We start from the raw sequence: 27241 nt of genomic DNA, 5'->3' as shown, positions 1-27241 counted from the left end.
TCAGGTCAGGCACCGAACCGTTTTAAATCCATTCAATATCAAGACAAGCCTTGCTGTTGCTAGATTCCTGTTCCAAATAACAATGTAGCTCTGTATGCAATCACAAGCCAGAGAGGTGCTTTGCAGTACTGAAACGTAGTAACTCTTTGTCTGACAAGTTCTGTTTGGAAAGCTACAGATTAAATCTTGGCTCATAATAAAAAAGTAACAATTTTTGGGTATTGCTTCTTTGTCCTTTTCAGCAGGGTATCATAAATCAAGAATAATGTTCCAATAGCCCTAACACAACTCTGTAGTAATTGGACAAGCTGTGATGAACACCTTGGCCTGCAGCCTCGTTGTTCATCTCCTGCCTTCTCCCTTTACTACCTTGTAATGGTAAGCCTGCTGTGTCATTATCCTTATAGTACCTCATGGAATTTCCAGGACAGGTTTGTTTAGTAAACGCTGGCCAGAGCCACACTTCAGAGCCTATGAGGAGAAATAAATTAGATGAAATTTATGGAGGTTAAGTTAAAAAGTGCTAAAGCTAATGTATGCCTATTCGAGGGCGAGCCCATTGCAAACCTATAGAGTAGACATTTGCACTAAATTAATTCCCCGTTCTGTCAAGCCATTTCGTCCGATTGTAGCTACAACAATCGGGTCTGGCCTTATGATGGACCTGTTAACCGTAACAGAGTGCTGCAAAAATATGAACTATGCCATTTATTTTATGTTGTAGTGTGTTATTAACAATTTACACAAGGCATACTACCAACAAAACACAATATGCATGCAGTTTATTTATATTTCCAAATGTCCATCATTGCAGTTAAAAAGCATGTAATGCACTGAGTCAAATTTCAAAACCTTTGACAGTACCACGAAGTAGTGTTCTCTCAAATTACCGAACTCTCAATAGATCAGGCCCCAACATGTCTACCATTCAGAGATTCTCTTCCTTCTCTCGTCCAAGAGTCCGTAGGGTTGGTTGCATGGTATGCGTAAAACTCGCTACACGTGTCGTTTGGAACAGTATTCCAGGATGAAATTGTAAATATACTTGTAAAACTCACATTTTGTACTGTACAACATTCACTTTAAAAAAAAAGAAATTTCACATTACGCATTTTTGCCTAATTTGTCGGAATGAGACCCATCAGCTGTGCTACACTTTAACAAAGAGCTGAGACACACCTATTTACAAAACACTACATCATCATGCAATAACAGTCCATTTTTGCTTAAGAGTAATCTCTAAATACTTATTGACTGTGCCTTTGCCGTGAACCATGTTTAGTGGTCCACCATCTTTTGACTAGGCTTGCGCTATACAAATAACACATACATATTTATATCACTTATCAAGAGAGTAAAAATGAGCATGCCTCATAAAAATTGCATCACTGACATTCACGTACATAATGGGTATATTTTGCATGAGGTATACACAAAGGTACATGAAGCATCAAAAAGTTGTAAATTACACATATGCTTCTTGCTTATTATTGTCAGCATGACACGTATACAAAAGGGCAACCATCACTTGCTGTACCAACACCAAGTGGCGAACACTTGATTAATTGTGAGAATAAACACTATTGAGGACTGTATCTATCTTAATGCCATGTGAGGACATATGTAGGCAAGCAGGCAATTAACTTACCTTTTGTATACTTCAGTGTGTCACCCTAAGTGGGGCAGGTAGGTCCAGACGTGGGTCCCGTGCACACTGCATCACTGGAATCAAGCTGTACCTGGCTGTAGAGCCCATAACTAGGGTGAAACCAGTCCTGGGTTGCTTGTGTTCCTGTTTAGGACCTGGCTCGGCAGTTCGGGCTGGACTGTTTTGATTAGAGCAGGTTCAGGACTGATTTGAATAAAGCTGGGTCCAAACTGAGGTGACAGGGTGTGAAAATATGTTTTGGATTGGGATGCGGTCTCGAGTAATTGCCAGTGGCTGGGATTAATTCAGGCATTCCATCCATCACTTATTTGTATACTTTAGTTTGTCACACTAAGTGGGATGGATATGCCCAGACAATAGGTCCCGTGCACACTGTGTCACTGGAACCAAGCTGTACCTAGCTGATGAGTCCATAACTATGGCAAAACTGGTCCTGGGTTGATTGTGTACCAGTTCAGGGAGGACCTGGCTGGGCAGTTTTTGCTGGACTGTTCCGATTGAATTAGGGTCAAGAATGATTTGCGTATAGCTGAATCTAACTGGGGACCGAGGTGTAGACCCTGACCTTGACACTTGGTTCCACGTCATGTGATTCTTGGCAGATCACTTAATATCTGTGTCCCTAAAGTGTGAAATGTAATGCATGAAATGTATTTGTGTAATCCCCACTTGACAAACATGAGATTGTAGATTGTATCCCATTCCTCAAACTGATGTACAGTTCATTGTTGCTTCGTAGCTTGGTTCATGCTCTATATATATACGTTTGTACTACTGAAATGTAAAAGGATGTAAAATCAGACCGTACTGCTGTCTCATAGTTTAAGGGCCAACAGGCATGATAGTCATATAGAATAAATTCTTAAAGCAAGCAGAAATATTATGAATATTTTTTTTGGGGGGGGGAGTCTCTCAAGTAGTATTGATTTATTGAATGTCTGTGCTTCTAATGTAGAATAGAATGATACTCATACACTAGTGCATATCTGTTAGAAATGGGATTCCTGGTTGGCTGAGGTATGCACCCAGGCCAGCAGGATCCAACACTCTAGTTGGGGTAAGCTAAATACACACTAAAAGATAACCTGTGCTCACCCTCTGGTGGTTTGACACAAAGCAGTCAGGCCTATCTAAAGAGGCAATAAGCAAAGTATTTGTGCAAGACACACACAGTAACACAAGGGCTACTAAGGGCCTAATATAGGGGTGACTTCTATGTAATAAAAGGGCAGTCTAAGGCTTGGCAGGTAGTTTTAAATGCCAATTCGATGTGACTGTAAACTGTACACACAGGCACTGCAGTGGCAGGCCAGACACAGATTTGAAAGGCTACTTCTGTGGATGGCATAATCGGTGCTCTAGCCCAATAGTAGCATTTGAAGTACAGGCCCTGGGGATATGGTACATCATTTTATAAGGGAGGGACTGACCAGTACAATAAATATGCCAATCAAGTATACACCAATGTCACCATGTTTAGGGGACAAGCACATTCACTTTAGCACTGGTTAGCAGACATAAAGTACTCCGAAGGTCAACATAAAAATCAACAAAAATGAGAGGCAAAGGGCAAAGCATTATGGAAAGACCACCATAAGGATGATGTCCAACAGTATCCCACACCCAGGGACATTAAAACAGACTAATGTTTAATGAGTAGCACCCTACTTTCTAGATAGATGAATAGTTTTTCCTGTTAGACCCTTGTAGACTCTATCATTGGGTCTTACCATGGCCCCTAAAAACCAGGATGGCTTGACTATTTTTCAGGGAGCACTTTAGATATAATTCGCACGCTACGAAATTCGTTTTATTTATTTAATTGTTTACTTACCTCCAATTATCCATATTCCGGTTTTTAGTACCCCCCACCCTGCCCCTCCCCTGCCCCGCCTTTCCGCCCCACGGAACACCCTCCACGGGCCGCGGCTGATAAACATATATCCTTAAATGGGCCTTGTGCCCCTTAGTTATGTATTCATCTGATTCCAGTGTGATGAGGTGTCTACGGCAGGTGCCCTAATAAGTTTAATGTGCAGAATTAAGCTGATTCCAGGGGGTATCATCATTAAGGCTGTGTTTATGGGAGCCAGTCTGTTCACCCATTGTTGTTCTCGCCCCAGCGGGGTTCTTGGCATATCATTACTGGTTATTATCTTCTCAATTATGGTCCTATAGAGATATCTGTTGTTGTGTCCTTTCACCTCATAATGTATGGTTAGTTTGGTCAAGGATCTTTGGCAGATACCATTGCTTTGATGTTCACTAATCCTTGTCTTAATTTTTCTTGATGCCATGCCTACACACTGAAGCTTACAAGGGTTTTAAATGAGGTATATCACATTGCTTGAATTACAATTTGTATGGTTCCTTTGTTCCCATGCTGTGGTTAAGCCAAGATCAAGAGTTGTACATTCTGTCACGGGACATACCGAACACTGCCCACACAGGAAATGGCTAATGAGCCTAGGAGGCCCAAAAGGGTGTTTCGGCTTTAGGTGATGTTTCTTCTCGGTCTCATGTGGACTCTGTGGTTCTTGAGACTGGTGTTCCTTTTGAAAGAAATTAAGGGCTCATCAATTTATTATTACACATCAACCAAATTGATTGATGCACTACTTACCTTATTCTGGCACCAGGTTGGGCTTTAGCTCTGACCATTAAAGGCTGCCGACAGGGTCATGACATGGCGTGATGCCACTCATGACTCCCTGCAAGTTCTCCTACCAGGATTTATTGCTTTGCAAAATCATTTTTTTGACAAGTGTCCAGAAGGCCTTACAGGGAGGGGTGTGACAAAGTGTGGGGCACCACGGCGGGTCCATCATATCTCCTGGAGCAGTTTAGATGCCTTAGTTCCTGAACCGTAGGCAGGCTAAGCATGGCCATGGACCTGCCCCAGGGAGAAGAGATGCTGGGACTCCAGGTGTTGTTGTAAACAACAGACAGCTGCTCTCTGATAGCTTTCCTCTCCTTGTGCCTCACTCGTCCTTCCAAAATCTCCAGATCGAGGGCACCCAGGTCCATTCCTGCTCCAGGAGCACTTTTAATCTGCCCCTGAAAGTGCCAGCTCTTGCTGGCTACACACGCTAACTCCGCATGGCAGGTGCGGCGCTCACCAATAGACTGTTTTGAGACGACATGGGTGCACTAATGTGTATGATGACATATGATTGGAATATTAGGTACACTTCATCTAATCATAGTATGACAGCAGGAATTCAGTTTCTTTTGATTGTCCGAAGACTAGAGCCTGCCCAATGCGTCCTGCAGGGGTGAGTGAAAACTTCAAGATCACATGGGTGCGCTAATGTGAATGGTGACATATGACTAGAGCATTAGGTACGCTACATCCAATGTATGACGACAGGAATTCAGTGTTGATTGGCTGAAGACTAGAGCCTACCAGGAAAACAGTATCGAATGCATAAATCAAGCAGCACAAGAATGGCTTCCCCATCACCCTGGTGGCAAATACTGTCAGCAGCCACAATAGGAGCAGATTCTGTACTGTGGACACTCTTGAAGCATTCTGAGAAGAATTGAGCATATCATGAGTCTCAATGAATTTAACAAGTTCCTGGTTAACAAACGTTTCAAGAATCTTGAATGGGATGATTCTTTATTGAGGCTCCAAGAAAAAACTTGATGTGTTTTATTTAGGGCTTGTAATGCACGAGACCCACATTATATTATTTTCTCAAGGTACAGCAGTACAGAAGAGTGATGTGATGGGGGCAGCGGGTCTTTAATATGTAGGATCTGTTATGGGATTATTTGAATCTTATTTGACATATAAAAGTGGGAACTAGGTATGGAAGTATATAATTAATCTGATTATCGACAATATTTAAACGAAAAATTGTACTTCCCCAATTTCGTCCCCCTAGTCTTTTCCTAATTGACTACCCTGTTTTGGGTTTTAACTGTGATCAAGTCTCAGTACCTGAGCCCCATTCATGATAAAATGACAGTAAATGGACTGACTGCCCACCGGCATCTATCTTTTAACATGAGGCTGCTGCTGTGCAGGTAGGCTATGAGGATCTTAGCGGGTCACACATGAAATCACATGTGCTTTCATGTGACACTGCCATTTTGCTCATCCTGGTATCTGCACACAGGTAGCCTGTTGCAGAATGAATTTTTCTGGGCTTGGTACTGACCTGGGGAAAGCCTTATAATGTAAGTGAGAGTTCATAGCATAGGTGTGTGGTTCATACTAAAGGTCTATGGTGCTTACATTAGATTACCATTACAGGTAAAATCTGCACTCAAGTACAGTTTTGCTCCACTTAAGCCTAGAGAATTCAGTGAGGTTCAATCTAGAATTACACATGCACCTGAGTATAGATTTACATTCCCTAATATCATATCCGCACTCCATATGACACTTTCGGACTTGGCTTATTTCCCTGGCTCAGCTCAAATTCAGATTCCAGGTGTTGGCCCCCACAACTGTGTCAAGTTAATTACAATGCTACCCGGTAGAAAGATTGGAGGCCTCCTCACATAATAGACCAATTGACAGTGCTTCACCCAGTTCCTGTGAAAGTAAGGGATGCAGAGGAAATCTGTATGTGTTAATTAGCTCATCGCAATGCCCATGGGCTGGGACAGACTAGGCCCATAGAAACAAAGAAGAAAGGCCAGACCTCTAGAACCAGTGCAGGAGGTTTGAGCATGAATGGATTAGGTAGCTGTGTCCGCTATTGGCAGAACGTATGCTTCTCGAAAGCTATTTACATGAACAACTTGAAGTTGTCACATTGGATTGTCCCAGAATGCTGTGCAGGAGGCTTTTGACAGGGGAGGGGTGATTTTGTGGATTTAGGATTGGCCAGAGGTGCCAGGCTTGCAGAACTTTCCTCCTTCACTTAAAAATCCATGCACAAAGGAGAGACAGTAGAGATGACACTGGACCTGTCAGTGACTTTGGATCTACAGGCAGAAGCGGTGTACCTCCCTTGGCTGTGTTCCTTGTGGGTAGCAGGACAAGAGGACAGCGCACCACGTCACCCAAACATGGGCAAGGGGTTCAGGGAATGTGCCCAGCAAATCCACTAGTTGTAGTTCTAGAAGCTGTTGTTGCACTGGCCCCCTGGAAGATGGAGGCCCTACACATGTCTCTCTCCTGTTCAGAAAGGCCAGAAAGAAGGATATTTATTTTTTTAAAAGATGACTGCTTTAACTCTGGTGGCTTTGACCTCCCTTTGGGAAATTGTCCTCCAATGCCACATGCTTCATTCTCTGCCTGGTCCCCATAAGGATCATTCTCTCAAGAAAGGTGTTATTTTGCTCCGGGTGGCAAGCACTAGCCACCATGAGCATCCTCTTCAGACCTGTTGGTGTCTAAAGAGGATTTTAATGGGGAACTTGATTTATACGGATCCCCACACCAGGTCTGTGCTCTGCCTGGCTTTTGGGGCTCTTCTCCCGATTGTGGGGGTATCAGACGCACACCCTTTGTAGCCAACATGGAGCACATCCTTCCTACTGCACCTTTCTGGTTCCAAAGCATCCTGGCTGCTTGCAGGACACCTGTGTGTCAGGAGATCCAAGGGCCGTTCCACAGATGTTCTAGTGAAAGTCTCCAGGGTCTCCCAGCAGGTACGTTCACTGTTTTTCGGGACACAAAATGAGGCCAGCACCACTGTCCCTTGAGAGACCTAGCATAGTCCTGTGGGTCAGCTGGTCAAAGTCAAAGTCCCAAAATCCACCCTTGCAGGCATCAGGTGGCTTTTCCTTCCAGGTAGGCATTCTTTTTCCTTACTTACCTACAGCAAAGTTTACAACTTTGAGCAAACAGCCCATCTATTTAGCAAGCATTGATATGAAAACTGCATTTGATTGTGAAGTCGATAACTATGATATACTTCCAATCTGATATGCCGCATAAGGAAACAGAAAAAATACACCATGATGGAAAGAGGTAAGTGACATGAAAATTCCAGTAACTCTTCTAGTCAGGCAAGCTTGCGTACTAGCCCCAACTTAGTTTAGCCTATTTCTTAATGATGCGGAGGCTTATTTTTTAAGTTTAAACCTGGACTAACCAAAGTTTAATGATGCCTTGTTGCTGATCCTATTATTTGCTGTTGATATGATTTTATTAAGGTAGAGCATTAGCAATGTGCAGACTGGGGCTGCAGTATTTATTGTTGTAAAAATTAATCATTTTTATTGAGCAAAAGACAGAAGTTATCGTAAAGTAACTTCAAAAATGAAAGTTGAAAGAGATTTTTCTGTGAATAAAAACACTGCAATGAGTTACCACATGTGTACAGTTAGGTTGAAGATTTGAGAGTAGTCTTTGTAACTGCAGACAGATAAATCTGTGTAATCTCTGATCAAGGTCGCGATTGTTACCATTATCCCATAATTTTTTATCCTCCCCATATGGCTAATGACTTAGGTTGACCGTTTCTTTGGCCCATGAGCGGGCAAAGGGCCGGCTTTAGGGCAGTGTGACGGGTGCAGCTGCACTGGGAGCTGGCCTGTGGAGGGGGCACTGATCTTGGGGGGGGGGGGGGGCAGGGATGTATTTAGAAATAACGTATCGATTGGAGAGATGAGGGGCAATTTTGCCCTGTGGAAGTGAGAGAAGGCGGTCATGGGATGTGGGGGCGCCAAAAATGATTGCCCCACCGGGCATGCCCAGCCCTAAAGCCAGCCCTGAGCGGGCAGAATGTATGGGGTCTCCATGTTCTACAACTGCAGTATATTGATCAAGCATTACAAGATTGATACAGACTAAGGTCATTTTTGCAACAATATGGTCCAGAAACCAGCATCAGGGTGCATGTTGGATGCAAAAAATAAGTTTTATATCATTGTTCTCACGTTATGCGTCATACCCTGGTCTACGGTGCGATGCATTATCATTGGGATTAACGGTATTCTCTTGATCTAAGGACTGGGAAAAAGGAACAGAGCAGTAGTGTGCAGAATCCTGCCCTGTCAAGGGTGACGCACAGAGGGGAGGAAGGCGTCAGCAATCTATCGCAGATGTCATTGATTTGCGAGCAGTGTCACCACAGGCAGTGCACCCAGAGCGAAAGAGTAACAGTTTCCAAGTGGGAGAAAAAACTGTCTGAGATTTGAATGATTTGAATTGAGCACACTGCATTTCAGACAATGATTATTCTTTCTTGTTGCAATTTGCAGACATTTCCTGCTGTAACTACATGATTGGTAAGTTGAAGATGACGTGATGGCTCCGCCGGCTATTAATGACCTCGAAATGCTTCGGCTGTGTTATTAATTATATGCGTTTGATTGCTGTAAAATTATTTTAGAATGATATGCCTAAGAGGTTGTTTTGTCCAAAGGATACCTTCCAAAATCTAGAAAATATTCCGCAATCCATTTTTAATTCATATCGTGCTAATTAGTTTTATGCTAATGTCTCTGGTGACGCTTTTCGATGCAAAACGAGAAAGAAATATGCACACACCGTCCACGTTTTGCCCTAAGCTAAGAAACAATGATCTCTAGTGAATTGGTCCCTCTGCATTTATAATTAATCTATAATATTAGTGTTACTGAGAAACAGAAAAAATCAGTCATCATAGAGGTAATTCTTTAGAAATGTAACATTTATGAAACAATCTCCAGGCCATCGTTTTGTTGCTCTGCTCCCTTTTATAGGCTATCTTAAAGATTAACGCCTGGTCATTTGCTCTTTTCATCCTCCCTTAAAATTTCTAACGTATTGTTATGTGTTTGGTTGGCTTTATAGCTTTGTCTGCACCCACAGCATTCTTCACTGTGACACTTTAAGCTGCTGCAGTGCATGTTTGGTCTAACACTAGTTAAATGACCTGCTTTTGCTGTAAAATCGGAACAAAAAGCCACAGAAACTTGTGAAATCATTCCAAAAAGCAACCTTTAGTGTTGTTCTTGGAATTCAGCCATTGGTTAACTCACGAGCCGATTTGGACCCATGAGTTGAGATGTAAAAGTGCTCACGATGCCTTTGCGCCCAATTTAACACTAACATCAGGAGCTGGGCGCCTATAGATCTCTTGCTGAGCTTATCTGGGCTCATACCACTTGCTTTTCCTAGTCGCAATTGTCTAGGTTAACTAGTGTGAAAAATGTAATCATGCACGTAAATCAACGCGATAAGTGTTTCTGCACGTTATACCCCGTTTTTTCACACCCAGGATAAATTGGATAAAAGAACACAGACAAGACCAGCGCAAGGTATTTGCACATGGATCCAGTATTTCCTCATAGGCTTTAATGCTGAATTATACAAAGAACATGTTATGACACATGGAAATCAAGTGCTGGCATCCATGAATGTGCTAAAAATGTAGATAGCAAACACACATAAGAAATAACATACTTGATAGAGTGTTTCTGATGAACATAGTGATCAAAGAAAATACAAGAAATCAAGACACATTTTTTTATCTTAAATATAATTACATAGATATCATAAAAGAACTGTATAAAAAGTATAAATACACCACTCGTATTAAATCAAGCAAGAGAAGTATTCCCCGGGACCATAAAAGGGATTCTCTTGACGTGGTAAACTAGGTGTCACTCTCTAGGACTGTTGGACGTCCACCCGCTCCAAGAATAATCCAAGAAAGCTATGACAATTCTCTGAAACGTCTAAAAAGCAAAAGATGATGGGGGCAGTTCAGAGAATTCAATTTTGCAAGTCCTGTAATTGTTTACAACATATTGTAGCAGTTCTACATTTCACTTGCTTTCATTAGTCCATCCTGTACCTCATGCTTAAAGGTGCTCCAAAATAATTATTTTCCATATTTTATATTCTATACCGCAGGTCCCATTAAAGAACACAACAGGGCACCTTCGCCGCCACTTCAACTCCTCTCCAACTGTCCCACTTGTAGTCCATGCCAGCATTCTGTATGGAGCTGTGATAGGTATATCAGTGAGCCATCATTCCACGCACGTGCATGCCTAAACCATATAGTCAACAGTGCCTTACAAGCAGATACTCAGTCATATGGTATGACTGACAAGCCCTAGAAAGAGAAGTTGTTAGTAATGAAATGCCTCTAAAAAGACTCTTACAAAGGTTCCTAAAATAACCAAGCTCCCTGAAGACACTTCAGGTGGCAGAATATTTGGACACATGTTGCTACTCTACGAGTGATGTGAAAGGGCTTCAAGCTTTTAATGACTGCTGGTCTGCGAGGGATGTAAGGATGCTGTTGGCAGTGTGAGACAGCTAGACTGTGTGGAGTATGCAAGTGTTGTTTGTAGTGGGAGACTGCTAGTGTGAGGAGCCTGAGGGTGCTGTCGGTAGTGCCTTACTGCGAGTTTGTTAGGTGTGTAAGTGTGGTCTGTAGTGTGAGATACTAATCTCGAGTGTAGAAAAAAATCTTTTAATGACGTAGTATTGCTACACTGTGAGGAGTGTGAAAGTAATGTGTGTAGTGTGAGACTGCTACTTTGAGATGGTTGTGAGGGGGTCTATCAGTAAAGTAAGACTACTTGTTTGTGAAGGGTGTGAGTGGGGTGGTATTATGAGTCCACTGCTTTGAGGGGTGCGAAAGTACTATCTGCAGTGGGGCTGTTAGGCTTTGAGGAATGTGAGTGCTGTCAGTGTGAGATTGTTGCTCTGACGGGAGTAGAGTGCCATCTCTAGTGTGAGACTGCTAGTGCGTGAGGGGTGTGGGAGTGTCCGTGGTTGCGTGAGACTGTTGGTCTGTGAGAGGTGTGAGAGGACTGCCTTCAGTGTAACAACTAGTCTACGAGGAATGTATGACTGCTATTAGTGTGAGTGACCGCTATTCTGAGGGGTGTGAGATTGCTGTAAGGATCGTGAAACTTCCTCTCTGTGAGGGAAGCAATTGTTTTCAATAATGTGTGACTCTAGCAGGTGATGAGTATGAAAGTGTTGTCAGTAGAGTGAGAATGATACTCTGTGAAAGGTGTGAGAGCTCTGTTGCTACTGTAGGCTAGCAGTTTGAAGGTTGAGAGAGTGCTGTCTGTAGTGTGAGATAGCTAGTGTTAGAGGTTGATCGTAGGTATTGTAAACTGCTGCTCTGTGACGTATATAAGAGTATGGGCTGCAATGTGACCAGTGGCTGCTCGCGCAGGTAAGGCTGTGGGGCGGTGGGGCGGAGGCGGGGCTCGGGGGGAGGGTAGGACGGGAAAGTCGAGAGTAAGGAAATAAATAAATAAAAGCACTTACTTTGCGCTCGCAGCATCGATCGCCGACTTGGTAATGCTGCGAGCGCAAAGTGCTTTTATTTACTTATTTCCTTACTGATCTACCTTCCGGTCGTCTGTCGCACTCCACTACACCCCCCCCTCCCCCACCCAGCACCGCCCCACAGCGTTACCTGTGCGAGCTGCCACTGATTATGTGACTGAATGTGAGAGTGCTGTTTCTTCTGTGAAACTATCTATCTATGAGGGTTGTTGGTGTATTCAGTAATATGAGAGTACGGCTTCGATGGGTGTGAAGGTCCTTCTGATAGAGTGTGACTGCTCGTTTGTGAGGGGTGTGAGAATGTAGTCAGAAGCGTGAGACTGTTACTTGAGGAGAGAAAGAGTGCCGTTTATAGTGCAAGATCTCCCGTTTGAAGAGTGTGAGATACAAGAGTGATGTTGGTAACGTGAGACAGCTACTCTCGGAGTTGAGAGAGTGCTTCGCATGTATGCTCCCCAGTCTGCTATGCTGTTACATGCAGCAGTGGGCATGCAGCTTTTTGTCAAAACAAACAGGTATGTGTTGCAACAAAAATCAAAAGGATTCAGAGAAAGAAATAAAGAGGAGACTGTTACTGCAAATCTGAACACCGGGAACATTAGTAGTAGAAGAGCCTGCAGAAAGATATTTTCTGTGCAGGTCTTGTCATGTTCCTTTGGTGACAAGTGTGCTCTACTGGCAGCCCACAATGACCAATGGGCAGGGCAGGCATTTCAATAGCAGTTAAATATGGTAACATTAATTTGCCAGTCCTCTCCAGTTTAGTTTAAGGGAATCCTTTTTAGTGATTTTGATGTCACGAATTTAATGTGAGTAATGTCCATACTTACGTTTCTTACTACTGACAGACCACTTTTCTTACCGTACTTCTTGCTGCACTTCAGTGTGTGTAGCTTTCCTCTGTAGCGGCTCCTGCGATAATCCAATCAATCAACTTAAAAAAAAGGCTGGAATGCTATATTATAACTACAGTGATTTTGAGCCTCTATTTGAAGTTGTGCCTGCCACACGGTGCAGGGACTTACAGTAACTCCCATTTCTTTATGGGAGTTTGCGCTGCGGACGATTTGTGACCGCAGCACAAGCTCCCATAGGGAAATGGGAGTTTGCGACCGCACCATGTGCCATTGCATCATAATTGCAGTTTCGGACCGCCGACCCGAGGTCGGTAGGTTCCGAAGCCGCAGAGATGTCGGGTGGAGGCAACTCCAACCAATGTCATAATCAGGCCCTTAATTGTCTCCAAGAAGATGCAAATTATTGAGGTAAGAACAATTTGTTTTATGAACAGAAAGGCCTGGTCAACTTTCCACATCTAGTGTTTACAAGTAACATCCAGCTGCTCAAGTTTTAAAATTGCTTCCACTACGTAAAACTGAAGCAAATAGAAGTAAAAGTAGGGTGGTGTTTTCAAGGGAGCCATTTGTAAATCATGCATTCCAGTTTTAAAATAATTTGGCTGTCTACCAGCCGCCCATTACAGTGTCTTCAAAGTGGGAGAGATACTATCTAAGTTTTAAGTAACACTCATGAAAGAAAAGTAACATCTGGCATTGCCTGCAGCTAGTCAGTCTGAGACTTGAGTAGCCCCTTCATAAAAGCATTTGCATGATCAAGTTTGCATTGCATTGATTGTGATGGATCCAGTCAATACATGAAATGAACTGTTTATGCCATCGCAAGCTGAAGAATGATGATCATGTGACAGTCCCACTATGGGTGACAAAAAAACAGAGTTCCCTGGACCAAATATCACCAATGTTTTTGCTGTGTTGGTGAATGGTGTGATAAAGTTGAACAAGTTGGAAGATTGTGGGGTGGTAGTGATAGATTAAATTCCATATCAGAGGCCCAGCAAGAAGACCTCTGTCTTGGTCCCATTAAAATTATGCACACTGTACATCATCAATCAGCCACTTCATCCAGCCCTAGAGGAAGAAGTCATCCGGTAGACCATTGCCATACTGTTAAATCTGCATATCCTGTGTGTAGGAATGAATGATAGACCTCAGTCACTTAGGACCGAAAATAATGGTTTCGTAAAATGTTTAAATAGCAAGAGAGACAAAGGCGAGCCCGGGAGAATACCACAGAGGACAGCTGTGTCAAAAGATAGAAGTGGTCCATGATGGAGGCGTTGTGTTCTCTCAGAGAGAAATACCAAGATCCATGCAAATTCTGTCTAAGAGACATTGGCCACTGCTCGTAACCAACTAAGGAGTAAGCTATAGTCTACCATGCAACCCAGGATGATCAGATTCAGGAGTATGTGCAAATAAAACTCTGATTGATCTGCAATGCCAGAATGTTGTCAAAAAGTGAAACCAGACATTTTAGCTGTGCTAGTCCCGCAACCCTGATGATTATCCACCAATTCATGGTGCTCCAAGAACTGCTGGTAGGCAACTGTCTGCTCATTGATTTTGGAAAGCCAAAGAAGACCTGCACTTAGTAAATAGATCAGGAAATTATCAGAATTAAGACATTAATTTGCTATAATTGGGTGAGAACAGATTTCTTAATCCAGTATTAAGTATTAGGTGATGAATTTGGTAACACACAGATCAATAGTAGCTACCATTTATCTACCAGCCACGGTAGGGCTTATATGGAATTCTCAGACTATTAGGAAAGTCAGGGTATGTATCACTGCTTCGATATCTATTGACTCAAGTTTCTGGACGTGGTGGGCATCAATCATAATCCTGTGCCTTCTGCTCGGAAATTCTGTGGACCCCTACTTTTGTCAGCCTGAGAGATGCAAATTTGAATGCCTTCAACTTTTTTGTTGTTGTGAAAAGCTGATTGTTAGACCTGGCATCATTGGCATGAGTCTCTCCTCCATTTTTTTCTGTTTGCCTCCTCTGTTTACGATGTTTTTGCTGGATTATTGCTTTGGGCACTGTGCCACTGCTGATCAGTGCCACAGTGCAAGTGCTCCCTATGTTAAATTGTTACATTGATTGGTGTTACCATGGTTGGCTTGGTTGACTTACTGTTCAGACCCTAGTCTAGTGCACTGCGTGTGCCAAGGGCGTGTAAGTTAACTGCTGCTGGTGGGCTTGCAGCACTGGTTGTGCCACCCACAGAAGCAGCGTGCAAAATATGTCTCAGGCCTGCCACCGCGGCGCCTGCGTGCAGTCCCTGACTGCCATGTCGACTTGGTAAGGAAACCTACTTACCAGTCTCTAAACCTTCACTTTGCCACATTTCAGACACCTCTATGGTAGGCCCTAGGGCAGGGTGCATTGTTGGTAAAAGGTAGGTCATGCCCTGATGTGTGTGGCATGACCTAATAGTGAATTACAGCCATTTTTCGTTTTTCACTATTGAAGGGCTACCTGCCTCCAATAGGCCAGACTGGGCAGACTGATTATTAACTCCATTATAATCTATCTGACTCAGGGAGCATGGTAGCAAGTCGAGTTTAGTATCCCTGAACTCAGAATTTAATAACACACCCTTTAGGATGGATGGTTTTTAAATTCTATGTTTGAAAATAGCACTTTTAGAAAGCGGCTATTTTCTTGTCCAACTATCTACCGGTCTCTGCTGGTTTGGTGTGTGTCAGGGGCTGGGTGGCTCCAGAGGTCTGAGTGAGTCAGTGTGGGGTGAATGGGGCGTTTACACGTAGAGTGAGGGAAGAGTAGCCTGCCCTGCCTGACACAATACTGGCTCCGCCTCCTGCTGGGCGACTGATAGCCCTGCTCCTGCCAGTGACAATACTGGCTCCGCCTCCTGCTGGGCGGCTGAGGACTCTGCCCTGCTCAGTGAATAGGCCAGGTGCCTCTGCCTGGCAACACCCACAACAAACCTGAGATGGTGGGAATCGCCCTGCTTGGACAAAGGGAACAAAGGGAAAAAGGGGTATAAGAGAAGGACCCCTGAACCAAGAACTCAGATCACTTCTGACAAGGAAACCTGTACCAAGGACAAGAAGCCTGCTGATCTAAGGACTTGCCTCCCCTTTCTGCCAGAGTGCTGTTTTGCTGTGGAGGAACCTGAAAGCTGCTTCTTTATTTTTGCCAAGGAACAAGGAGAGAGGAACTTGGTGTGTACTCTCTGAACACTTGCTAGGAAATCTCCAAGGACTGGAAGAGTGCCAGTCTCCTGCTGAAGTCACAGGGCCAAAGGACTTCACCATTTGCTGAATTGCTGGAAAGTGTTGTTTCCAGTACACAAGGGGAAATCTGCAGTCTCGACGCCGCCGACGCCGCCGAATCCAGCTCGACACCGTGAGTAACGGCTCCAGTGTCCCGAGCCTTCGACGCCGGCCGCCGGGCCCGATCGACGCCAGCAGCAACGCCAGTGAGCAGTGGGTATCGGCCCCGGCTCCAAGTGACCCCGTCTCGACGCCGGTATCGACGCCAGTGAGGAGTGAGTATCGGCTCTACCTCCAAGCGACCCCGTCCCGACGCCGCTGCTGATCGCATCGACTCGACGCCCTTCTCGACGCCGTGAGCGCTGCTCCGGCCCGACATCCCTCGACGCCGCTGCGGATTGACCCGACTCCGAGGCACGATCGACGCCGACCTCGACGCCGACATCTCGACGCCGGGGATCATCGTTTTCTTCGTTTCTCAAGGTACTGTACTTGTGGGGTCTGTTGCGACTCCAGGCTCGACGTAGCGCTCCTCGCGGTCGACGCCGAACCTTGGGAATCTTGTAGACTCGACGTCGTGTGACTCCTGTGGGGGTTACATTGTTGCCAAAGAACTGTGCTCAGAAGAATACTTTGCTAAAGAACTATTTGCCGAGAAGAAACCTTATTTGAACTCTTATTTTTCCTTCCAAAGAGTATTTATTAAGACTGTGGTATATTTTTGTCGTTATTTGGTCTTGTGCTAAGCCTTATATAAAAATACTATTTTTATAATAACTTCTGTGTCGTGTCCATCTGTAGTGTATTCACTTTATTACTGTATGTGGTCATAAATGCTTAACACACTGCCTCTGAGATAAGCCTGTCTGCTCTGCCAAGCTACCAAGGGGGTAGCAGGGGTTATCTGAGTGTGTAATCCCCTTGCCCTGACTAGAGTTGGTTGGTCCCTATTTGTCAGAAGTGTATACCTCTGCCAACTAGAGACCGCCGGTTCTAACATTGGTGGCAGCGGTGAGGATTTGAACTTGCATTTATGACTCATGTGCAGTGATTAGTGTACGCTACATAGTGAAAGCAGACCATAACGCAGCCACAGTCTGGTTGGTAGGATTGCCTATTTTTGTTCTCCGCTTTCCTGGAGCTTATTTTCTTAAACACTGCCAGTTTTGACCATGGAGAATGCCGGAGCTGCTACACCTGTGGAGAATGTTGTGGGGGAATTCGATAAGGAGAAGATAGATTCCTACACGCTAAAAGATCTAAAAGGATTTTGCAAGCAGTTTAAAGTTCCTACCACAGGTGTCTCAAAGAAAGAGGGCTTCCTCAAAGCGCTGAAGGCCTGGTTAGAGGCCAGAAATCCCTCTGATCCGGTGGTGGTACCGGAAGAGGAAGAAGAAGAGGAAGAGGAAGAGCCCACAGGTGGGCCAGTGTCATCTCCAGGCAGTAGTGCGTCCTCTAGGAGCCTTTCCCCCGAAGAATTAGAAGACAGGGAGAAGGAGAGGGGGTACAAGTTAGAAATGGCAAAACTTAAATTAGGAGGGCAGTTGGAATTAGAGAATGCAAGAAGCAAGAGAGAAGCTGAAATGGAGAGCAAAAGATTAGATTTTGAGAGAGAGAAATTAGCGTTTGAACGTGAGAAGATGGTGAGGGAGATGGAGCTTAAAACTAAGAGTTTAGAGTTGAATCCCTCTGGTGGCAGCACTCCATCCGTGCCTGCAGAAAGTAGGTTTTATTTTCCTAAAGATGTGATCAAGGATTACAGTAAGAATGAAGATATTAGCCAATGGTTTAAAGCATATGAGTTAGCATTGTTGGCCCACCGGGTCCCTGAGAAGGATTGGGGAACGGGGTTGTGGAGCCGCTTTACAAACGAGGGGAGAGATACCTTGTTGAGCCTTCCTGCTGAGGATAGGATGTCTTATACTCATATGAAAGATGCTTTAATGCTGAGATATGGCTTAACTCCAGAAAAGTACAGACAAACCTTTAGAGAATGTAAGAAGTTGCCTGGTACTACGTGGGTTGAATATGTGTCTTTTTTCTGCAGAACCATGGATGGTTGGATAAAGGGTAGCAAGGTTGATAGTTATGATGCTCTTTATGATTTGTTTGCTTGGGAGCACTTGTCTAATAACTGTTTTCCAGAGCTACGCCAGCACCTTGTTGACAGCAAGCTATCTAACCCTAGAAAACTTGCTGAGGAGGCGGACCGCTGGGTCAGTACCAGGGTCCACAAGGGTCCAGTGGGAGACTCAGCCAAAGGTGGGCAGGGTCCCCAGCAGAAGAGTGGGGGGGACAGGGGTAAACAGAGGGAGTTTCAGAAAGGGCCCCAAAGTAGTCCCCAAGGGAACCAAGGGAAGGGTTCCCAGCCTCCCCCGGTAAAGAAGCCAGAGGCCCCGACAGGTAAACCTGTTCACAGGGGCCCCATGACCTGCTATGCCTGTAAGCAGGTGGGACACCGTTATTATGATCCCCAGTGTCCCATGAAGGATTCGAATGCACCGCCGCGTGCACCCCCTCGTCAGGTAGCGAGTGTAGCCCTGGGAGGGGAGGAGATGGGTGCCCCCGGTGGGTGGGGTCCCGCAGAAATGTCCCTGGTCTCTTTAGGAGACGTGGAAATGGTCCCTCCAACCCCTCTGCCTAGTAACACTAAGAAATATAGGCAGTGGGTGACCATTAATGGCCATAGGGTGGAAGCTCTCAGAGACACCGGAGCGAGTGTGACAGCTGTCAAGTGTCACTTGGTGTCCAGAGAGCAGGTGGTCCCTCATGCATTCTACCCCGTTGTAGCTGCTGACAACTCACAGAGTCAGTGTGAGGTAGCTCAAGTTCCCTTTGAGTGGGGGGGGGTCTCAGGTACTCTTCAGGTTGCTGTGAGGCCCGCCATGCCTGTTGATTGTCTCTTGGGCAATGATTTGGAGGACTCCCCTTGGGCTAAGGTGGAGAGGAAATCGCATCTGGAAATGTTGGGTCTGCCTGAGTGGGTGTGTGCGACCACCCGGTCCATGTCAGTCAGTAAGGGTGTTGATGGGGGCCTGGAGCCTGAAAGTATGGCCCAGGTCCCAACCGTGAAGAGAAGAGGCAGGGGGCGCGGGAAACCGTCCCCCATCGTTCCCGCGGTCCAGGAGGGAGCAGACCCTGAGGGGGATGCCCTGGAACCGACAGGAGAACAAGTGGCCGAACTGGGAGACCTGCCCGAGCTGACCCATTGGCAGCAGGATGGTGGTCCCTCCAGGGAGGAATTTTGTGCTGAACAGAAAGTGTGCCCTTCTCTTGTGGGTATGAGGCAGCAGGCCTCAGCCCAAACGACAGGTGATCAGTCAGGATCACATTGGGTCTACTGGGAGAACGACCTCCTGTATAGCGAGCCTAAGGCTGCTGAACCTGGGTCAGCCCGTGTGCTGGTGGTACCCCAGCGCTTCAGAGCCTTCCTACTGGGGTTGGCTCATGACGTTCCGTTAGCTGGACATCTGGGGCAGGACAAGACCTATGACAGGCTTGTCACCCATTTTTATTGGCCCCAGATGAGAAGGGATTCAGATATCCATTGTAGGACCTGTCAAACTTGCCAGGCAAGTGGGAAAAGTGGGCGGAAGCAGAAGGCTCCCCTCCAACCTTTTCCCGTCGTCAGTACCCCCTTTGAGCGAGTGGGAATTGACATTGTGGGGCCACTGGACCCCAAGACAGCCATGGGCAACAGGTTTATCCTGGTCTTGGTGGACCATGCCACCCGGTACCCGGAAGCCATCCCTCTCCGAACAGTGACGGCCCCCGTGGTGGGACGGGCACTGATGGGTGTTTTCTCCCGCATGGGGTTCCCCAGAGAGGTGGTGTCAGACCGGGGCACCAACTTAATTTCGAATTATATGAAGTCTCTGTGGAAGGAGTGTGGGGTAACCTACAAGTTTACCACTCCTTACCACCCTCAAGGTAATGGGCTGGTTGAGAGATTCAACCGGACCCTAAAAGGCATGATCATGGGTCTTGAAGAACCAATGAGGCGTAAATGGGACGTCCTCTTGCCATGCCTGCTGTTTGCTTACCGTGAGGTGCCACAGAAGTCTCTAGGGTTCAGCCCCTTTGAGCTTTTGTATGGTCACCCGGTAAGAGGACCTTTGAGTCTGGTCAAGGAAGGCTGGGAGCAATCTCCCAGGAAACCTCCCCAGGATGTATATAGTTACATGCTGGCCTTTAGGAACCAGACTCGGCGCTTCAGAGATCTTGCTCAGGCAAATCTGGAGGCCAGCCAGGAAGAGATGAAGCAGTGGTACGATCAGAATGCCACTCTGGTTGAGCTTCAACCTGGTCAGAAAGTTTGGGTCATGGCCCCTGTGGAACCTTGTGCGCTCAAGGACAGGTGGACTGGACCGTTTGAGGTTGTGGAGAAGAAGAGCGATGTCACCTACTTGGTGGACTTGAAGTCTCCCAGGAACCCCTTAAGGGTCCTGCATGTCAACCGGTTAAAGCCCCACTTAGAAAGGTCCGAAGTGGGCATGCTCCTTGCCACAGATGCTGGGATGGAGGAGGAGAGTGAGCCTCTTCCTGACCTCCTGTGTGCAAAAGAAAAAGATGGGTCAGTGGATGGTGTTGTCCTCTCTGACACACTGACCCCTGAGCAGCAGCAAGATTGTCGCCACCTGTTGGTACAATTCCCTGATCTGTTCTCCTTAATCCCTGGTGTCACTCAGTGGTGTGTCCATGATGTGGACACTGGGGACAGCACTCCTGTGAGGCACAAGGCCTACAGGGTGACTGAAAAGGTCAGAGCATATATCAAGGAGGAGGTCTCCAAGATGTTTGCTTTAGGGGTGGTTGAGTCCTCTAGCAGTCCTTGGGCCAGCCCAGTGGTCTTGGTCCCAAAGGCTGCAGCGCCTGGTGCTTCACCAGAACTTCGGTTCTGTGTGGATTACCGAGGACTCAATTCGGTCACCAAGACTGACGCGCACCCCATCCCCAGAGCTGATGAGCTCATCGATCGGTTGGGGGCTGCCCGGTACCTTAGTACGTTTGATCTAACGTCTGGGTACTGGCAGATCGCCTTGACTGATGGGGCAAAAGAGAGGTCTGCATTCTCCACACCAGATGGGCACTACCAGTTCCGTGTGATGCCCTTTGGGATGAAGAATGCCCCTGCCACATTCCAGAGGTTGGTTAACCAGGTATTGGCCGGGCTGGAAGATTTCAGCGCCGCCTACCTGGACGATATAGCAGTGTTCAGCGCCAGCTGGGAGGAACACTTGCGCCACCTCCAGGAAGTGTTGTTGGCCCTGCGCAGAGCAGGCCTCACAATCAAGGCTAGTAAGTGCCAGATTGGGCAGGGTTCAGTGGTGTACTTGGGGCACCAAGTAGGGAGTGGCAAGGTGGCCCCCCTGCAACCCAAGATAGATACCATCCTGGCTTGGGAACCGCCCAAAACCCAGACTCAGGTGAGAGCCTTCTTGGGTCTCACAGGTTACTACAGGAGGTTTGTCAAGGGGTATGGCAACATTGTGCACCCCTTGACCTCGCTGACTTCCCGGAAGCAGCCGAGACTTGTGATCTGGACTGACGCCTGTCAGAACGCCTTTGACACCCTGAAAACTGCAATGTGTACAGCCCCGGTCCTCCAGGCACCCGACTTTTCAAAAGAATTCATTGTCCAGAGAGACGCTTCAGAGCATGGTGTGGGGGCTGTTCTGGCACAGATGAATGAGGAGGGCCGAGACTTACCTGTAGCCTTCATCAGCCGGAGGTTACTTCCCAGGGAACAAAGGTGGAGTGCGATAGAGCGTGAGGCATTTGCTGTGGTCTGGGCGCTGAAGAAGCTAAGACCCTACCTGTTTGGGACTCACTTCCGGGTTCAGACAGACCACAGGCCCCTCAGATGGTTAATGCAGATGAGGGGTGAGAACCCAAAGCTGTTGAGGTGGTCCATTTCCCTACAGGGGATGGACTTTACGGTGGAACACCGCCCTGGTACAGATCACGCCAATGCTGATGGTCTGTCCAGATTTTTCCGCCTTAGTGATGAGGACTCCCTGGGTGAAGGGTAGTTCTCCCCACATTTCAGCTGGAGGGGACACGTGTTAGACCTGGCATCATTGGCATGAGTCTCTCCTCCATTTTTTTCTGTTTGCCTCCTCTGTTTACGATGTTTTTGCTGGATTATTGCTTTGGGCACTGTGCCACTGCTGATCAGTGCCACAGTGCAAGTGCTCCCTATGTTAAATTGTTACATTGATTGGTGTTACCATGGTTGGCTTGGTTGACTTACTGTTCAGACCCTAGTCTAGTGCACTGCGTGTGCCAAGGGCGTGTAAGTTAACTGCTGCTGGTGGGCTTGCAGCACTGGTTGTGCCACCCACAGAAGCAGCGTGCAAAATATGTCTCAGGCCTGCCACCGCGGCGCCTGCGTGCAGTCCCTGACTGCCATGTCGACTTGGTAAGGAAACCTACTTACCAGTCTCTAAACCTTCACTTTGCCACATTTCAGACACCTCTATGGTAGGCCCTAGGGCAGGGTGCATTGTTGGTAAAAGGTAGGTCATGCCCTGATGTGTGTGGCATGACCTAATAGTGAATTACAGCCATTTTTCGTTTTTCACTATTGAAGGGCTACCTGCCTCCAATAGGCCAGACTGGGCAGACTGATTATTAACTCCATTATAATCTATCTGACTCAGGGAGCATGGTAGCAAGTCGAGTTTAGTATCCCTGAACTCAGAATTTAATAACACACCCTTTAGGATGGATGGTTTTTAAATTCTATGTTTGAAAATAGCACTTTTAGAAAGCGGCTATTTTCTTGTCCAACTATCTACCGGTCTCTGCTGGTTTGGTGTGTGTCAGGGGCTGGGTGGCTCCAGAGGTCTGAGTGAGTCAGTGTGGGGTGAATGGGGCGTTTACACGTAGAGTGAGGGAAGAGTAGCCTGCCCTGCCTGACACAATACTGGCTCCGCCTCCTGCTGGGCGACTGATAGCCCTGCTCCTGCCAGTGACAATACTGGCTCCGCCTCCTGCTGGGCGGCTGAGGACTCTGCCCTGCTCAGTGAATAGGCCAGGTGCCTCTGCCTGGCAACACCCACAACAAACCTGAGATGGTGGGAATCGCCCTGCTTGGACAAAGGGAACAAAGGGAAAAAGGGGTATAAGAGAAGGACCCCTGAACCAAGAACTCAGATCACTTCTGACAAGGAAACCTGTACCAAGGACAAGAAGCCTGCTGATCTAAGGACTTGCCTCCCCTTTCTGCCAGAGTGCTGTTTTGCTGTGGAGGAACCTGAAAGCTGCTTCTTTATTTTTGCCAAGGAACAAGGAGAGAGGAACTTGGTGTGTACTCTCTGAACACTTGCTAGGAAATCTCCAAGGACTGGAAGAGTGCCAGTCTCCTGCTGAAGTCACAGGGCCAAAGGACTTCACCATTTGCTGAATTGCTGGAAAGTGTTGTTTCCAGTACACAAGGGGAAATCTGCAGTCTCGACGCCGCCGACGCCGCCGAATCCAGCTCGACACCGTGAGTAACGGCTCCAGTGTCCCGAGCCTTCGACGCCGGCCGCCGGGCCCGATCGACGCCAGCAGCAACGCCAGTGAGCAGTGGGTATCGGCCCCGGCTCCAAGTGACCCCGTCTCGACGCCGGTATCGACGCCAGTGAGGAGTGAGTATCGGCTCTACCTCCAAGCGACCCCGTCCCGACGCCGCTGCTGATCGCATCGACTCGACGCCCTTCTCGACGCCGTGAGCGCTGCTCCGGCCCGACATCCCTCGACGCCGCTGCGGATTGACCCGACTCCGAGGCACGATCGACGCCGACCTCGACGCCGACATCTCGACGCCGGGGATCATCGTTTTCTTCGTTTCTCAAGGTACTGTACTTGTGGGGTCTGTTGCGACTCCAGGCTCGACGTAGCGCTCCTCGCGGTCGACGCCGAACCTTGGGAATCTTGTAGACTCGACGTCGTGTGACTCCTGTGGGGGTTACATTGTTGCCAAAGAACTGTGCTCAGAAGAATACTTTGCTAAAGAACTATTTGCCGAGAAGAAACCTTATTTGAACTCTTATTTTTCCTTCCAAAGAGTATTTATTAAGACTGTGGTATATTTTTGTCGTTATTTGGTCTTGTGCTAAGCCTTATATAAAAATACTATTTTTATAATAACTTCTGTGTCGTGTCCATCTGTAGTGTATTCACTTTATTACTGTATGTGGTCATAAATGCTTAACACACTGCCTCTGAGATAAGCCTGTCTGCTCTGCCAAGCTACCAAGGGGGTAGCAGGGGTTATCTGAGTGTGTAATCCCCTTGCCCTGACTAGAGTTGGTTGGTCCCTATTTGTCAGAAGTGTATACCTCTGCCAACTAGAGACCGCCGGTTCTAACATTGGTGGCAGCGGTGAGGATTTGAACTTGCATTTATGACTCATGTGCAGTGATTAGTGTACGCTACATAGTGAAAGCAGACCATAACGCAGCCACAGTCTGGTTGGTAGGATTGCCTATTTTTGTTCTCCGCTTTCCTGGAGCTTATTTTCTTAAACACTGCCAGTTTTGACCATGGAGAATGCCGGAGCTGCTACACCTGTGGAGAATGTTGTGGGGGAATTCGATAAGGAGAAGATAGATTCCTACACGCTAAAAGATCTAAAAGGATTTTGCAAGCAGTTTAAAGTTCCTACCACAGGTGTCTCAAAGAAAGAGGGCTTCCTCAAAGCGCTGAAGGCCTGGTTAGAGGCCAGAAATCCCTCTGATCCGGTGGTGGTACCGGAAGAGGAAGAAGAAGAGGAAGAGGAAGAGCCCACAGGTGGGCCAGTGTCATCTCCAGGCAGTAGTGCGTCCTCTAGGAGCCTTTCCCCCGAAGAATTAGAAGACAGGGAGAAGGAGAGGGGGTACAAGTTAGAAATGGCAAAACTTAAATTAGGAGGGCAGTTGGAATTAGAGAATGCAAGAAGCAAGAGAGAAGCTGAAATGGAGAGCAAAAGATTAGATTTTGAGAGAGAGAAATTAGCGTTTGAACGTGAGAAGATGGTGAGGGAGATGGAGCTTAAAACTAAGAGTTTAGAGTTGAATCCCTCTGGTGGCAGCACTCCATCCGTGCCTGCAGAAAGTAGGTTTTATTTTCCTAAAGATGTGATCAAGGATTACAGTAAGAATGAAGATATTAGCCAATGGTTTAAAGCATATGAGTTAGCATTGTTGGCCCACCGGGTCCCTGAGAAGGATTGGGGAACGGGGTTGTGGAGCCGCTTTACAAACGAGGGGAGAGATACCTTGTTGAGCCTTCCTGCTGAGGATAGGATGTCTTATACTCATATGAAAGATGCTTTAATGCTGAGATATGGCTTAACTCCAGAAAAGTACAGACAAACCTTTAGAGAATGTAAGAAGTTGCCTGGTACTACGTGGGTTGAATATGTGTCTTTTTTCTGCAGAACCATGGATGGTTGGATAAAGGGTAGCAAGGTTGATAGTTATGATGCTCTTTATGATTTGTTTGCTTGGGAGCACTTGTCTAATAACTGTTTTCCAGAGCTACGCCAGCACCTTGTTGACAGCAAGCTATCTAACCCTAGAAAACTTGCTGAGGAGGCGGACCGCTGGGTCAGTACCAGGGTCCACAAGGGTCCAGTGGGAGACTCAGCCAAAGGTGGGCAGGGTCCCCAGCAGAAGAGTGGGGGGGACAGGGGTAAACAGAGGGAGTTTCAGAAAGGGCCCCAAAGTAGTCCCCAAGGGAACCAAGGGAAGGGTTCCCAGCCTCCCCCGGTAAAGAAGCCAGAGGCCCCGACAGGTAAACCTGTTCACAGGGGCCCCATGACCTGCTATGCCTGTAAGCAGGTGGGACACCGTTATTATGATCCCCAGTGTCCCATGAAGGATTCGAATGCACCGCCGCGTGCACCCCCTCGTCAGGTAGCGAGTGTAGCCCTGGGAGGGGAGGAGATGGGTGCCCCCGGTGGGTGGGGTCCCGCAGAAATGTCCCTGGTCTCTTTAGGAGACGTGGAAATGGTCCCTCCAACCCCTCTGCCTAGTAACACTAAGAAATATAGGCAGTGGGTGACCATTAATGGCCATAGGGTGGAAGCTCTCAGAGACACCGGAGCGAGTGTGACAGCTGTCAAGTGTCACTTGGTGTCCAGAGAGCAGGTGGTCCCTCATGCATTCTACCCCGTTGTAGCTGCTGACAACTCACAGAGTCAGTGTGAGGTAGCTCAAGTTCCCTTTGAGTGGGGGGGGGTCTCAGGTACTCTTCAGGTTGCTGTGAGGCCCGCCATGCCTGTTGATTGTCTCTTGGGCAATGATTTGGAGGACTCCCCTTGGGCTAAGGTGGAGAGGAAATCGCATCTGGAAATGTTGGGTCTGCCTGAGTGGGTGTGTGCGACCACCCGGTCCATGTCAGTCAGTAAGGGTGTTGATGGGGGCCTGGAGCCTGAAAGTATGGCCCAGGTCCCAACCGTGAAGAGAAGAGGCAGGGGGCGCGGGAAACCGTCCCCCATCGTTCCCGCGGTCCAGGAGGGAGCAGACCCTGAGGGGGATGCCCTGGAACCGACAGGAGAACAAGTGGCCGAACTGGGAGACCTGCCCGAGCTGACCCATTGGCAGCAGGATGGTGGTCCCTCCAGGGAGGAATTTTGTGCTGAACAGAAAGTGTGCCCTTCTCTTGTGGGTATGAGGCAGCAGGCCTCAGCCCAAACGACAGGTGATCAGTCAGGATCACATTGGGTCTACTGGGAGAACGACCTCCTGTATAGCGAGCCTAAGGCTGCTGAACCTGGGTCAGCCCGTGTGCTGGTGGTACCCCAGCGCTTCAGAGCCTTCCTACTGGGGTTGGCTCATGACGTTCCGTTAGCTGGACATCTGGGGCAGGACAAGACCTATGACAGGCTTGTCACCCATTTTTATTGGCCCCAGATGAGAAGGGATTCAGATATCCATTGTAGGACCTGTCAAACTTGCCAGGCAAGTGGGAAAAGTGGGCGGAAGCAGAAGGCTCCCCTCCAACCTTTTCCCGTCGTCAGTACCCCCTTTGAGCGAGTGGGAATTGACATTGTGGGGCCACTGGACCCCAAGACAGCCATGGGCAACAGGTTTATCCTGGTCTTGGTGGACCATGCCACCCGGTACCCGGAAGCCATCCCTCTCCGAACAGTGACGGCCCCCGTGGTGGGACGGGCACTGATGGGTGTTTTCTCCCGCATGGGGTTCCCCAGAGAGGTGGTGTCAGACCGGGGCACCAACTTAATTTCGAATTATATGAAGTCTCTGTGGAAGGAGTGTGGGGTAACCTACAA

The 27241-nt window shown here is 47.3% G+C and overlaps 1 protein-coding gene across 3 annotated transcripts in view; it reads left to right on the top strand.

The window, feature by feature from the left end:
- The window catches only part of C9H14orf180 (chromosome 9 C14orf180 homolog), a 229619-nt gene that overhangs the window by 192841 nt on the left and 9537 nt on the right, over positions 1-27241 (top strand). For 2 of the 3 annotated variants that reach the window (XM_085626267.1, XM_085626266.1), the window contains exon 4: positions 8837-8863. In XM_085626267.1, coding sequence (XP_085482393.1) covers positions 8837-8863 — 27 coding nt within the window. Of the gene's footprint in view, positions 1-8836; positions 8864-10475; positions 10579-27241 lie in introns of all 3 variants that reach the window. The other variant, XM_085626268.1, reaches the window with a different exon arrangement.

Source organism: Triturus cristatus, chromosome 9 (assembly GCF_964204655.1).
Source record: "Triturus cristatus chromosome 9, aTriCri1.1, whole genome shotgun sequence".
NCBI classification, from domain to species: domain Eukaryota; kingdom Metazoa; phylum Chordata; class Amphibia; order Caudata; family Salamandridae; genus Triturus; species Triturus cristatus.
Note: the sequence above shows the minus strand (reverse complement) of the source record. Positions and strands in the feature narration are given on the sequence as shown.